The sequence below is a fragment of the Molothrus aeneus genome, unplaced genomic scaffold (genome assembly GCF_037042795.1).
Source record: "Molothrus aeneus isolate 106 unplaced genomic scaffold, BPBGC_Maene_1.0 scaffold_480, whole genome shotgun sequence".
In the NCBI taxonomy this organism is placed as follows: Eukaryota; Metazoa; Chordata; class Aves; order Passeriformes; family Icteridae; genus Molothrus; species Molothrus aeneus.
The window spans coordinates 22,670-36,188 of NW_027099155.1; the positions used below are offsets into that span (position 1 = coordinate 22,670).

The 13,519-nt window shown below is 60.4% G+C and overlaps 2 protein-coding genes, 2 long non-coding RNA genes and 3 other non-coding genes across 7 annotated transcripts; 1 reads left to right on the forward strand and 6 right to left on the reverse strand.

The window, feature by feature from the left end:
* Positions 1 to 66: 66 nt before the first annotated feature.
* LOC136570999 (uncharacterized) lies at positions 67 to 1,864 on the reverse strand. The gene is made up of 4 exons (XR_010785589.1): positions 1,742 to 1,864; positions 1,028 to 1,050; positions 793 to 816; positions 67 to 123 (listed from the first exon to the last, which is right to left on the reverse strand). It is a non-coding gene; the product is annotated as an uncharacterized lncRNA (long non-coding RNA).
* A 46-nt stretch (positions 1,865 to 1,910) lies between these two features.
* On the reverse strand, positions 1,911 to 2,035 carry LOC136571004 (small nucleolar RNA SNORD22). The gene has a single exon (XR_010785594.1). It is a non-coding gene; the product is annotated as a small nucleolar RNA SNORD22 (small nucleolar RNA).
* Positions 2,036 to 2,598: 563 nt separating this feature from the next.
* LOC136570995 (uncharacterized) lies at positions 2,599 to 4,442 on the reverse strand. Its single transcript, XR_010785588.1, has 7 exons — positions 4,411 to 4,442; positions 4,024 to 4,057; positions 3,642 to 3,662; positions 3,315 to 3,365; positions 3,012 to 3,070; positions 2,835 to 2,900; positions 2,599 to 2,644 (listed from the first exon to the last, which is right to left on the reverse strand). It is a non-coding gene; the product is annotated as an uncharacterized lncRNA (long non-coding RNA).
* On the reverse strand, positions 3,511 to 3,576 carry LOC136571003 (small nucleolar RNA SNORD31). The gene has a single exon (XR_010785593.1). It is a non-coding gene; the product is annotated as a small nucleolar RNA SNORD31 (small nucleolar RNA).
* LOC136571002 (small nucleolar RNA SNORD26) lies at positions 3,905 to 3,978 on the reverse strand. The gene has a single exon (XR_010785592.1). It is a non-coding gene; the product is annotated as a small nucleolar RNA SNORD26 (small nucleolar RNA).
* A 674-nt stretch (positions 4,443 to 5,116) lies between the features above and the next one.
* Positions 5,117 to 5,842, reverse strand: LOC136570994 (ubiquitin-like FUBI-ribosomal protein eS30 fusion protein). The gene is given in 5 exon segments (XM_066571411.1): positions 5,117 to 5,292; positions 5,396 to 5,451; positions 5,534 to 5,678; positions 5,769 to 5,806; positions 5,809 to 5,842. Coding segments are annotated over 5 exon segments (399 nt in total). The 3' UTR covers positions 5,117 to 5,166.
* A 2,146-nt stretch (positions 5,843 to 7,988) lies between these two features.
* BBS1 (Bardet-Biedl syndrome 1) lies at positions 7,989 to 13,434 on the forward strand (the record flags this gene model as incomplete). The annotated part of the gene is made up of 7 exons (XM_066571413.1): positions 7,989 to 8,354; positions 8,607 to 8,653; positions 9,295 to 9,333; positions 9,737 to 9,809; positions 10,439 to 10,567; positions 12,274 to 12,379; positions 13,387 to 13,434. Coding segments are annotated over exons 1-7 (808 nt in total), but the record flags the coding sequence as incomplete, so codon positions are not given.
* Positions 13,435 to 13,519: the final 85 nt, after the last annotated feature.

Sequence of the window (13,519 nt, forward strand, 5' to 3'; positions counted from 1 at the left end):
TGCACGTGAACCCCTCTGATCCCTCCCCTGGTGTTTCCCCCTCCCCAAATAACAACAAACTCCACGTTCGAAACAAAAAAATGATTTTTATTTGTATTTAATGAAACTTCCACGATCCAAGAGCTAGAAGAAGAAATTCAAATTTTTAAGAGTTTAAAAAACTCCTTTAAGACCCCCAAAATCTCTCAAAGACTCACACAGAGACCCCAAATCCCCATTTGTGACCCCAAAAAGCCTCAACCCTCCCACCATGGATCCCCCAAACTCCCCCCGGGTCCCCCCGGAGCCTCAGGGGGAACCGATCGATCACAGGGCTCAGTCTGGGGCGGTGTCGCCTCATCCTCGGCAGGGGGGACCCCAAAACCCCCACCCAAACCCCCAAAACCCCCACCCAAACCCCCAAATCCTCTCCCCAAACCCCCAAAACCCCCACCCAAACCCCCAAAACCCCCACCCAAACCCCCCAAATCCCCTCCCCAAACCCCCCAAATCCTCTCCCCAAACCTTAAAGCCCAAATCCTAAAAGTTTCCTCTCAAAACCCTTAAATCCCTCCCCGAAACCCAAAACCCCCTCGCCAAACCTCTCCATGAAAGGCCCAAATCCCCTCCTCAAAAAACCCCAAATCCCCTCTCAAAACTCCAAAATGCCCTTCCCTAAAACCCTGAAAACAACCCCAAAATGCCCTTTCCAAACCCCAAAATCCTCTCCCTGACCCCTCAAAATCTTTTCCCTCATCTTAAAATTCTCCTCTAAAAAGCCCCAAAATGCTCTTTAAAAGCCCCAAACCTCACCTGAGTTTCTGTTCCCCGCAGCACCTGTGGGCAGCAGAAAAAGGGGGGGAGGGGCTTTAGGGCGCCCCCTCCTCCCCAGGACCCCCCCCGGGACCCCCCCCCAGTTTTTCAGGTGTTCGGGTGTTTTCAGGGGGGTCAAAGTGAGCTAGTGACATCATCACCAAAACTGGGGGCGCCCTGGGGGTGACATCAGCGGTGATGTCATGGGCTAGGCCACACCCCCTCATTTACATACCTGGTGTCACAGCTGGCAGTCACCTGAAAAGAGGGGACACAAGGGGGGGGGTCAGGGGGGGTCTTTGGGGAATTTGGGGACCCCAAAACGGGGGAAGCCCCCCTGGGTCAGTCCCTGGGGTGTCAACAGCGGCTTCAGCCGAACGAGATTCAAGGGTCATCACGCCTGGGGGGCAAAACCCACCCCAAAACACCCCAAATTCACCCCAAAACATCCCAAATTCACCCCAAAACCCACCCCAAAACACCCCAAAACCCACCCCAAAACATCCCAAACACACCCCAAAACCCACCCCAAAACATCCCAAATTCACCCCAAAACCCACCCCAAAACATCCCAAATTCACCCCAAAACCCACCCTAAAACTGCCCAAATTCACCCCAAAACCCACCCCAAAACATCCCAAACTCACCCCAAAACCCACCCCAAAACACCCCAAATTCACCCCAAAACCCACCCCAAAACATCCCAAATTCACCCCAAAATGCACCCCAAAACATCCCAAACTCACCCCAAAACCCCCCAAACCCACCCTAAAACTGCCCAAATTCACCCCAAAACCCCCCAAACCCACCCTAAAACTGCCCAAATTCACTATAAACCCGCCTAAAACCCGTTTAAGTTCTCCATGGGGGGGTCCCCCCAATGTGGGGGTGCAAATCCCACCCAAGGGCCCCCCCAGAGGAACAATTCCCCCCCCGGTTGAGATTTTACCTTGAACTTTTTCCCCAAGTCGCGAATTGGATCCAAAACCCCCAAATTCCCCCGTTTGGAGTTGGGGTCGCCCCATTCAGCACCCCGGGGGGGGCAGGATCCTGTAATGAATTGGGGGGGGGTCAGTGTGAGCCATGGACACCCCAAAATGCCCCCAGGGCCCCCCAGGCCCCCTCAGACCGTCCCCGCTGGGACCTCTCGGCCTCCTCTGCCCCCGGGGGCTCCAGGGGGTTCCACCTTCGCAGGTCCTGGGCCCGCCGGGGGCTCAGACACGTGAGGGTTTCCTCATGGGGGGCCTGGCGCCCCAAATCCCAACCTGAGACCCCCAAATCCCACCCCGAGAACCCCCAATGCCAACCTGGGATCCCAAATCCCACCCTGAGAGCCCCCAAATCCCACCCCGAGAACCCCCAATGCCAACCTGGGATCCCAAATCCCGCCCCTGAGACCCCCAAATCCCACCCTGGGACCCCAAATCTCAACCTGGCACCCTCAAATCCCAGACTGGAACCCCAAATCCCACCCCAGGATCCCCAAATCCCACCCTAATACCCCTAAATCCCACCCAAGGACACCCAAATCCAAGCTCATGACTCTAAACCCCACCAATCATCTCCAAATCCAACTGAAGAACCACAAATCTCACTCAAGGTCCCCCAAACCCACCCCTTGTCCCTAAATCCCTTTTCAGGGACCTCAAACCTCACCCCAAGGACCCCAAACCCTACCCTGGACCCTCAACTTCCCCCCAAGAACCACAAACTTCACCCTGCACCCCCAATCCTGCTGTGAGAGACCCCAAAGCCCCATTGCTGGGACCCCAAACCCACGCAGAGCCCCCCAGCACTCACCAGGCCCCCGCGGGCTGAGCTGGAATTTGGGGGGGTCAGGGGGGTCCCGCGGCTGTGAAGGAAATTGGGGGCTCAGGGAGGGGTCGGGGGGCTCAGACCCCCCCAGGGGGTGCAGCCCCCTCCCCAGTCCGATCAGGGCTTTGGTAACTCTGCTGCCATTGGAATCATCCTCCAGCTCAGGGGGTGTCATCCCTTCGGAATGGGGGGGCTGGGGGGGGCTGGGGGTGTAGGGGGGCTCTGACCTCATTGGGGTCACTGCGGTCACTTCATGGTGGTCTCAAGGTCACCCCGGGCTCAGACAGCTCCCGCTGTAAAATAGAAATTAACGGTTTTAATTTAAATAAATTTATATTGTTTAGTTAATTGTGGGGCCTCGTGGTCATTGCTTTGAATTTGGGGGGATTTAGGGGGGTTCTGACCTTAGGGGGGGCTCCGTGTTCACTTCATGGCGGCCCGAGGTGTCTTCCACTTCTTAGCACTACAAAATACAAATAATTATGTTCATTGATTTTAACCCCTATAAAGTAACTAATTACTAGGAATAAATTCGTATTATTAGTGAATTAGCAGCTGCTCTCAGCAGTCACGTGGCATCAGGGACCCTCAGCCATATGCTTGTCATTGTCACTCCTCACCGAACAGCCACAAATGTGGGGGCACCCCAAATCTGCACCTCGGGGGGGGGAAAATTCCGCACTTTTACCCCAAAAAAGGGGGCTCACCTGGGGAGGGGCCATGGGGAACCCGCAGATGAGGACTCCATGATGCAAAACCTGGAGAAATGAATTTAAAAAGAAATAAAGACTCTTGAATTTCCTGTAAAATCCCCCAAAATCTCTCCACAACCCAAGACTCACAACACAGAGACCCCCAAAATCCCCATTTGTGACCCTCCCAAAACCCCCCCGGGTCCCCCCAGAGCCTCAGGGGGAACCGATCAATCACAGGGCTCAGTCTGGGGCGGTATCGCCTCATCCTCGGCAGAGGGGACCCCACAAAAACCCCAAAATCCCCTCCCCAAAACTCCATCCCCAAACCCCCAGACTCACCTGAGCGCTCACGGCTCGTGCCTTAAAAACAAAGAAAAAAGGTATTAAAATGACGATTTTAACAAAGCAAATCTTTATGTAAATTTCATAAATTTAAATCCCACGAGCATTTAAAGCCCTGGATGAGGGTTTTAAGTGGATCTCAACCTCCGCACGTGGTTTATGCCCCACAAAAAGATTTACCCATCCCGTAGAGATTGTGATTTATTCCATGAGGGTCCTAAACCCTCCCAAAGAGATCTGGAGCCCCCGCTTTGGTCAGTGCCACTCAGATTGTTCCAGAAGCTTCTCCACTGACCCATCAGCAAGAGAGAGTTCAGGGTGATCATCCCCGCAGCACTGCTGCCCTCAAATCCAGGTTATCAAACCCAAACCGACTCACCTCAGGCAGAAGCAGCATTTCGCGGGTCGAAGCACTAAAAAGAAAACAAAAGAAAAAGGGTTTAGAGTCAAAGAATATGATCATATGAGATAGCAAACCCCCAGGTCGGGGCAGGACGAGCCCTCAGAGAACTTTATAAAATCTTCACCGCGCCATCAGCACAGGTCTGTGAGAGACTCATCCCCGAGCAGCCCCTGGGGAAGGCGCGGCGCCCTCACGGAACCCCTCAGGGAGGGACACAGCGGCTGCACCGTGAGGGGAAGGTGGAGAACTCCAGACTGCTCCCCATGAGCCAGGGGAGAGGAAATGCGGTTATAAAGGCCGCTGCACCCCCTGAACTCCCCCCATGTCCCATTCAGGTACATCCCAGAAGAATCCGTAACGCACCTTCTCCCACCGCTGCTGGGACAAAATGGCCGCCTTAGTGCCTCGCGGCAGCTTAAATACCGCGCGAGGCATGCCGGGAAAAGGGGCGGGGCGTGAGCGCTGAGGGAGGAGAAAAGGCGGGAAAGGCGCGAGGGCCGTGGGGCGCCCCCTGGCGGGTGAGGCCGTGAGGGGAATCCCCGGGGAGGATTTTGGGGGAGTTTTTTTTTGGGAATTCCACACCCGAATTCATTCGGCAACTCCCGGCACCGCTCTGAAGGGTTCGGAGCGATTAATTAATTCTCTTGATGGTTTTTCAGCTCCACGCTCCACCAATCGGGTGTTTCCGGTTGTTTCCGCGCGTCCCTCGGCTTTAATCGGGAGTTTCCGCCACCTTTCGGCTTCGCCAGCCCCGCCCACCGCCGCATTCGGGTATTTCCGCCACCTTTCGGCTCCGTCAGCCCCGCCCCCCTCTGCGCTCGGGTATTTCCGGCACCGCTCGGCTCTTTCCGCCTTACCCTTAAACACTCATTTCCCAGACAGCGTCTTCTCATTAGCAGACTCCAAATTAACGCTCATTAAGCTCCTCCCTCTAATTAACCACCCCATCAGCTGCTCGGGAACCCCATTAGCCCCTTCTAGCCCAACTTCACCCCTAAACCACTCTGAACACTTCACAACCAACGTTAAAATAAAGTCAACAAAACTCAAAAAAAGCAACAAAAACAGCTTGAAAAGCCCCAAAATGCTGGGAACGGAGCCCAAATTCCTTTATTGTGCTTAGGAGTTGGCGTTGGGACCCTTCTTCTTGCCGAAGGTGGGCACCACGTTGACGAAGCGCCGGTTGTACTGCATGCGCCGCTTGGCCCGCCCCGTCTTCTTCTTCTTCTTCTCCTGCTTGGCCACCTGATGGAAAACCGGGGGGTCAGGGGGGGTCCCCAAAACCTTGGCAGGGTCCCCAAACCCCGTGGGGGTCCCCGAAGCCGGGGGGAGCCCCCTCAGCGCTCACCTTGGGGGTCTGGCCCCTCACTTTGCCGGCACGGGCGAGGGAGCCGTGGACTTTACCTGGGGGGAGGAAGGAAAGGGGGTGTTGGGGGGTTGTTTTGCTAATTACCAGCCCGATAATTAGCGGCCCCCCTGTAATTACCGCCCAGCAGGCGCGTGGAGAGGTCCAGGGTGGTGAATTCGGGGAGGGGGCTCTGCCCCAGCACGGCCTCATCGTCCAGGGGGGTCCCGGCGTGGAGCAGCACTTGGTCCTCGGGGGGGATCCCCGAAAGCTCGGCCACCCTCTCCTGGGGGAGGGGGCAAACGGGGGGGTCAGCACCCCAAAACCTGGGAGGGGAAATTGGGGAGGGGGACAGCCCGAATTTGGGGGCTCTCACCTTGATCTGGGCGAGGGTCTCGGAGCCGGAGAGCTCGAGGTGAGGAGGGTCTGGCCGCGGATGAAGAGCTGCATGGTGGCGGCTGGGAGGGAATTTGTGGGGGTTAGGGGGATCCCCATATCCCCAAAAATAAAGGGGAGACCCTCAGGGATCTCCCAACGAATTTAGGATGGAATTTGGAGGGTCTTCAGACCCTTCTGTCTCTATTGTTGGGGGAAAACCTCCCTGATTTTCCTCCTCCCCCTGTCCCCCCTTAGAGGGTCCCGCCAAAGACTCTTGGGCCTTCCTTAGCCACCACAAATCCTTCCCAAAGCCTCATGGACCCCTCCCCACAAATAACCCGACCCCCTCAAGGCCTCACAGCGCCCTTAGGACCCCCCCCAACGCCTCAGCCCCCCAAGAAAAACCCCGGGACCCCTCAAAAACCCCCCAGGCCCCCTCAAGGCCTCACAATCCCCCCCAAGACCCGCCAGGCTCGTCAAAACCGCCTCAAGCCACCTCATCCCCCTCCCCGAGCTCCTCCCCGCCCTTCTGACCCCCTCAAAGAGCCCCAATCTCCTCAAATTCCCCCAAAAATCCCCAAATTCCCCCCGAACCCCTCAAGCGCGGCCTCACCACGGCGTCTCCAAGGCAGAAAGGGGCAGCGCGCAGGCGCGGCGCGGTGACGTCACCCGTACGTAAAGCGTACGTTTCGTCGCCGCCAGCCGCGGAAGTACAAAGATGGCGGAGTTCTGGCAAAGGGGCGTGGTCAGGAAAATTGCGGGCTCATTGGTCTAGAGCGCGAGTGGGCGTGGCTGCCAGGACGCGTCACTTCCGGGCGGCAAATCCCCGCGTTGCCGTGGCAACGCGATGGCGGCGGCTGAGGAGAGGTGGGGGAGGGGCGGGTTTTGGGGGGTTTCTGGGGGTTTTGGGGGGTCCCGGTGTCGGGATTCGCCCCCCCCTCAACGCTCCGATCCCCCGCAGCGCTTCGCTATGGCTGGAGGCTCACGAGGACCCCCTGGCCGGGCTGTGCAGCTTCCCGGGGTGCATGGGTGAGGGGGGCCGTGAGGGGGGATTTGGGGTGAGGGGGGGGTCTCTGTGTGAGGGGGGGTTTGGGGTCGGGGGGGGTTTGGGGGGTTCTCTGAGGGAGGGGAGGGCTGGATGTGAGGGGGGGTCTCTGTGTGAGGGGGGGGCGTCGTGAGGGAGGACTGGGAGTGAGGGGGGGTCTGTGGGTGAGGGGGGATTTGAGGGTGAGGGGGGGGATCTGTGGGTTTGGGGGGGCTGTGGGTTTGGGGGTCTCTCAGTGGGGAGGGTCTCTGGGCGGGCGTCACTGACTGAGAGGTTTCCCCTGGCTGGGGGAGGAGGGGGGAGGGGGGGATCATTTCTGGGGGGTTCCCCTGGGTTTGGGGGGAGGTCCCAGCCCCCCCCCCACCCCCCCGGGGTCCCCCTGAGCCCCTCCCCCCTTCCAGCGCTGGTTGATCTCCATGGCGACGGCGACCACAAGGTGATTCTGAACTGGGGAGGGGGTCCTGGGGGGCTCTGGGGGTCCCTGGGTGTAATGTGGGGGGGTCCCAAGTTGTTCTGGGGGGTCTCCCCAGTCCCCCCACCCTGACCCTCCCCTCCCCAGCTGGTGGTGGGGGTCCCTGGGGTACTCCAGGGTATTTTGGGGGGGGTCCCTGGGGTGTTCTGGGGGGTCCTTGGGGTATCGTGGGGGTCTCTCTGTCCCTCGACCCACCCCCCTATTTTCCCCCTCCCCAGCTGATGGTGGGGGTGCCCTATGGGCGGGGGGGGCTCTGGGGGGTCCCTGGTTTGTTCTGGAGGGCTCTGGGGGGGTTCCCGGGGGTCTCTGGAGGTTCTGGGCTGGTCTGGGGGCGGTTCCTGGGGGTCTCTCCCCCCCTGACCCCCCCCATTTTCCCCCAGCTGGTGGTGGGGGTGCCTCGCGGGCCGGGGGGGCTCTGGGGGGCTCTGGGCTGTTTTGGGGGGTCCGGGGTGGTCCCTGGTTTGTTCTGGGGGGTTCCCGGGGGTCTCACCCCCCATTTTCCCCAGCTGGTGGTGGGGGTGCCCCGCGGGCCGGGCGGGGGCTCTGGGGGTCCCTGGTTTGTTCTGGGGGGTCTCTGGAGGCTCTGGGCTGTTCTGGGGGTCCCTGTTTGTTCTGGGGGGTCTCAGGAGGCTCTGGGCTGTTCTGGGGTCCCTGGTTTGTTCTGGGGGCTCTGGGGGTCCCTGGTTTGTTCTGGGGGGTCCATGGGGGCTCTGGGCTGTTCTGGGGGTCCCTGGTTTGTTCTGGGGGGGTTCCCGGGGGTCTCACCCCCCCATTTTCCCCAGCTGGTGGTGGGGGTGCCCCGCGGGCCGGGCGGGCCCCGCCTGGCCGTGGTGAGGGGCGCGGGCTCCATCTCCAGCCTGGCTCTGCCCGAGGCCCCCGCGGGGCTGGGGGCGTTCGGCCCCGCCTTTGGGGGCTCGGGGGGCGCTCCCGGGGGGGGTCCCGCGGTGGTCGTGGCCGCCGGCCCCGCCCTCTACGTGTACCGGAACCTCCGGCCCTTCTTCAAATTCTCGCTGCCCCCCCGCGCCCCCGAGCCCCTCGAGAGGGACCTGTGGCTGCAGGCGGAGCAGGTGCGCAGGGGGGGCGCGTTTGGGGGGGACCCCTCCTCAAACTTGGGACCCCCCCCCAGCTCTGCCCGGGGGGGTTTCAGTCATCCTGATGTCGGTTTTTATTTTTGGGGTTTTTTTTTGGTTTTTTGGGTTTTTTTTTTTGTTTTTTTGGGGGGTTTTTTGGTTTTTTGGGGTTTTTTTTTTTTTTTTTGTTTTTTTCTGGGATTTTTTTTGTTTTTTTTGTTTGTTTTTATTTTGGGGGGGGTCCTGCAGGATCAGATCGACCCCCTGATGCTGAAGGAGATGTTGGAGGATTTGAGGTGGGGGCGACCCCGGATTTTGGCCGGGGGAGGTGAAAATAAATGGGGAGGGGGGATCGGGGGCACCGCAAAAATATTTGGGGTTTTTATTTTGGGGGGGGGGCGGGGCAATTTTTGGGTCTTGGGGGAAATTTTGGGGGGAAATTTGGGATCACTGAGGGGGGAATTTTGCGTCCATGGGAGGGATTTTGGGTTTTGGGGGAGGAATTTGGGGTCTTTGGGGGGAATTTTGCATTTCGGGGGAGGAGTTTTGGCTCTTTAAGTGGGAATTTTGGGGTCCTTGGGGAAATTTGGGTTTTGGGAGGAAAATTTTGGGTCCCTGGAAGGATTTTTGGGTCCCTGAGGGGGAAATTTTGGGCCCCTGGGAGATTTTTTGGGTTTTTGGGGGGAATTTTGGGTCTCTGGGAGGAATTTGGGTCCTTAGGGGGAATTTGGGGGAAATTTTGAATTTTGGGGGGGAATTTTGGCTCCCAAAAATCACTTGAGGGGTATCCCCAAAATCCGGGGTGCCTTGGAGGAGTCACTTTGCGGGGGGGGTTCCCCTAAATTCGGGTCCCTTTTGGGGTCACTGGGGGTCATTTTGGGGTGGGTGGGGGGGGGCAGCCTGAGCCCCCCCCCCGATTGGATTTTGGGGGTCCCAGGGACAAGGCCGAGGTGCCCCTGACGGCGCAGTCGCTGCGGTGAGTGGGGGGTCCGGGGGGTCCCTCTGGGCTCTGGGGGTGTCCCAGGGGTGCTGGGGGGGTCCCTGTGCGGTTTGGGGGGTCCTTGTGGGGTTTGGGGGTTCCCAGGGGTGCTGGGGGGGTCCCTGTGCGGTTTGGGGGGGTCCTTGTGGGGTTTGGGGGTTCCCAGGGGTGCTGGGGAGGGTCCTGGGAGGGTCCCAGGGGGAACTGGGGGGGTTTGGGGGATCCCGGGGGGGTCCCCAGGGGGTTTAGGGGGGTCCCTGTGGGGTCGGGGGGTCCCCGTTGGTTTTGGAGGGTCCTTCTGGGGTTTGGGGGTCCTGGGGGGTCCCTGTGGGGTCGGGGGGGTCTGGGGGTGCCCTGGGGGGGTCCCCGGGGTGCCATAGGTGCCCCCTGCCCCCCCCAGGCTGCTGGCACTGCCCCCCCCCGAGCTGGGGCCCTTCGTGGCGCTGCACAAGGGGCGGCCCCTGCAGAGACAGGTGGGTGGCACCTGTGACCCCCTCCAGAGTGTCCCCTGTGTGTCCCCTGTGTCACCTGTGTGTCACCTGTGTGTCACCTGTGTGCCCCCTGTGTGCCCTGTGTCCCCCTGTGTGTCACCTGTGTGTCACCTGTGTGTCCCCCTGTGTCACCTGTGTGTCACCTGTGTCACCTGTGTCACCTGTGTCCCCTGTGTGTCACCTGTGTGTCACCTGTGTGTCCCCTGTGTGTCACCTGTGTGCCCCCTGTGTCCTGTTTTGTGTCCCCCATGTCCCCTCTGTCCCCTCAGTGTCCCATTGTCCCCCTCAGTGTCCCCATGTCCCCCTCAGTGTCCCCATGTCCCCGTTGCTGTCCCATTGTCCCCCTCAGTGTCCCCATGTCCCCTCAGTGTCCCCATGTCCCCTCAGTGTCCCATTGTCCCCGTTGCTGTCCCATTGTCCCCCTCAGTGTCCCATTGTCCCCTCAGTGTCCCATTGTCCCCGTCACTGTCCCATTGTCCCTCAGTGTCCCATTGTCCCCATTGCTGTCCCATTGTCCCCGTTGCTGCCCCCATGTCCCCTCAGTGTCCCATTGTCCCCGTTGCTGTCCCATTGTCCCCTCAGTGTCCCCATGTCCCCGTTGCTGTCCCCAGACGGTGGTGACGTGTCTGGGGGCGCTGCCCAGGGGGGGTCCCGAGGGCACCCCCGACTGCCCCGTGCTGGGCACCGAGGCCGGGGACGTGCTGGTGCTGGACCCCGAGGCCTTCACCGTCATCTGCAAGGTGGGACCCCGAAAATGTGCCCCAAAAACACCCCAAAATCACCCCAAAATCACCTCAAAATCACACCCCAATAACACCCCAAAAACACACCCAAAAATACCCCCAAAACACACCCCAAAAACACCCCAAAATCACCCCAAAATCACCTCAAAATCACCCCAAACCACCCCCAAAAACACCCCAAAGACACCTCAAAATCACACCCCAAAATCACCCCCAAAAACACCCCAAAAACACCCAAAATCACCCCAAAATCACCCCAAAATCACCCCAAACCACCCCCAAAAACACCCCCAAAAACACCCCAAAACCACCCCAAAACACCTCAAAACCACCCCAAAAACACCTCAAAACCACCTCAAAAACACCCCAAAACACCTCAAAAACACCTCAAAAACACCTCAAAAACACCCCAAAATCACCCTTAAAAACACCCCAAAACCACCCCAAAAACATCCCCAAAACTACCCCCAAAATCACCCCAAAATCACCTCAAAAATACCCCCAAAAGCACCTCAAAAATACCCCCAAAACCACCTCAAAAACACACCCTAAAATCACCCCAAAACCACCCCAAGACCACCCCAAAACCACCCCAAAACGCACCTGGGAACCCCAAAAAGCCCCGGGGCCGTGCTGGTGCTGGACCCCGAGGCCTTCACTGTCATCTGCAACGTGGGACCCCAAAAACACCTCAAAACCACCCCCAAAACACCCCAAAATACACCTGGGGAACCCCAAAATCCAACTGGGACCCCCAAAATCCAACTGGGACCCCCAAAATCTTTTTGGGATCCTTTTCGGTGCCCCCAGACCCATCCTGACTCTCCCAGGACTCTCTTGGGACCCCCCTGGGTGCCCCCAGCCCCTTTTAGGGTGCCCCTGACCCTTTTGGGGTGGCCCCTGACCCCCCCCGGATGCCCCTGACCCTTTTGGGGTGCCCCCAGGCCCTTTTGGGGTACCCCTGACACTTTTGGGGTGCCCCATACCCTTTTAGGGTGCCCCAGACCCTTTTAGGGTGCCCCTGACCCTTTTAGGGTGCCCCAGACCCTTTTAGGGTGCCCCTGACCCTTTTAGGGTACCCCTGACCCTTTTGGGGTGCCCCTGACCCTTTTAGGGTACCCCTGACCCTTTTAGGGTGCCCCAGACCCTTTTGGGGTGCCCCAGACCCTTTTGGGGTGGCCCCTGACCCTTTTGGGTGCCCCTGACCCTTTTAGGGTGCCCCTGACCGTTTTGGGGTGGCCCGTGACCGCCCCCCGGATGCCCCTGACCCTTTTGGGGTGCCCCCAGGCCCTTTTGGGGTGGCCCCTGAACCTTTTGGGGTGCCCCATACCTTTTTAGGGTGCCCCTGACCCTTTCGGGGTGCCCCTGACCCTTTTGCGGTGCTCCTGATCCCCCTGGGTACCCCAGGCCCTTTCGGGGTGCCCCAGCCCCTTTCGGGTGCCCCTGACCCCCCCTGGATGCCCCAGCCCCTTTCGGGTGCCCCTGACCCTTTCGGGGTGCCCCTGACCCTTTCGGGGTGCCCCAGCCCCTTTCGGGGTGCCCCTGACCCCCCCTGGATGCCCCTGACCCTTTCGGGGTGCCCCAGCCCCTTTCGGGGTGCCCCTGACCCCCCCTGGATGCCCCAGCCCCTTTCGGGGTGCCCCTGACCCTTTTGGGGTGCCCCTGACCCTTTCGGGGTGCCCCTGACCCCCATTCCCCCCCAGGGCTGGGTCCCGTCCCCCCCGCGTTCGTGGCTCCCCGCGGCCCCGGGGACGGGCGGTGCCGCCTGGGGGTGGCCTGCAGGGACGGGAGCCTCAGGGGGCTCAGCCGGTGGAGAACGGGGGTCCGGGGGGTTTGGGGGGGCACTGAGGGGTTTGGGGGGTCCTGGGCTGGGGGGGTTTGGGGGGGGTCCTGGGGCCTTTGGGGGGGTCCTGGGGGGGTTTGGGGGGGCCTGGGGGGGTTTGGGGGAGTCCTGGGGGGGTTTGGGGGGATCCTGAGGGGTTTGGGGGGTCCTGGGGGGGTTTGGGGGCGTCCTGGGGCCTTTGGGGGGTCCTGGGGCCTTTGGGGGGGTCCTGGGGGGGTTTGGGGGGTCTCTGGGGGGGTTTGGGGGGCTCTGGGGCCTTTGGGGGAGCCCTGGGGGGGTTGGGGGGGTTTGGGTTGCAGGGATGGGACCCTGAGGGGGCTCAGCTGGTGAGAACTGGGGGGTCCCGGGGGGTTTGGGGGGGCCGGGGGGTTTGGGGGGGCCCTGAGGGGGTTTGGGGGGTCCTGGGGGGGGGTTTTGGGGGGTTCAGGTTGCAGGGACGGGACCCTCAGGGGGCCCAGGTGGTCAGAGAAGGGAAACTGGGGGGTCCTGGGGGGTTTGGGGGGATCCTGGGGGGGTTTGGGGGGATCCTAAGGGGATTTTGGGGGGTCTTGAGGAGCTCGGGGGGGCTGAGGGAGTTTGGGGGGTTATTTTGGGGGGTTATTTTGGGGTTTTTTGGGGGGTTATTTTGGGGTTTTTTGGGGGGTTATTTTGGGGGAGTCATTGAGGATTTGCCCCCTCCAAGTCCTGGGAGCAGGGCCGGGTTTTGGGATTATTTGGGGATTTTTTGGGGGGGTTATTTTGGGGTAATTTTGGGGGGGTTTATGGACATTTGGCCACCCCCCCCCAAGTCCCAGGAGCAGGGCTGGGTTTTGGGGGTGCTGGAGGGGGGATTTGGGGTTTTTTGGGGGGGTCATTGAGGATTTGGCCCCCCCAGGTCCCGGGAGCACGGGCAGGTTTTGGGGGTGCTGGGGGGGGGATTTGGGGTTTTTTGGGGGGTTTTTTGGGGGGGTCATTGAGGATTTGGCCCCCCCAGGTCCCGGGAGCACGGCCGCGTTTTGGGGGTGCTGGGGGGGGATTTGGGGTTTTTTGGGGGGTGTTTTGGGGGGGTCATTGAGGGTTTGGCCCCCCCAGGTCCCGGGAGCACGGCCGCGTTTTGGGGGTGCGGG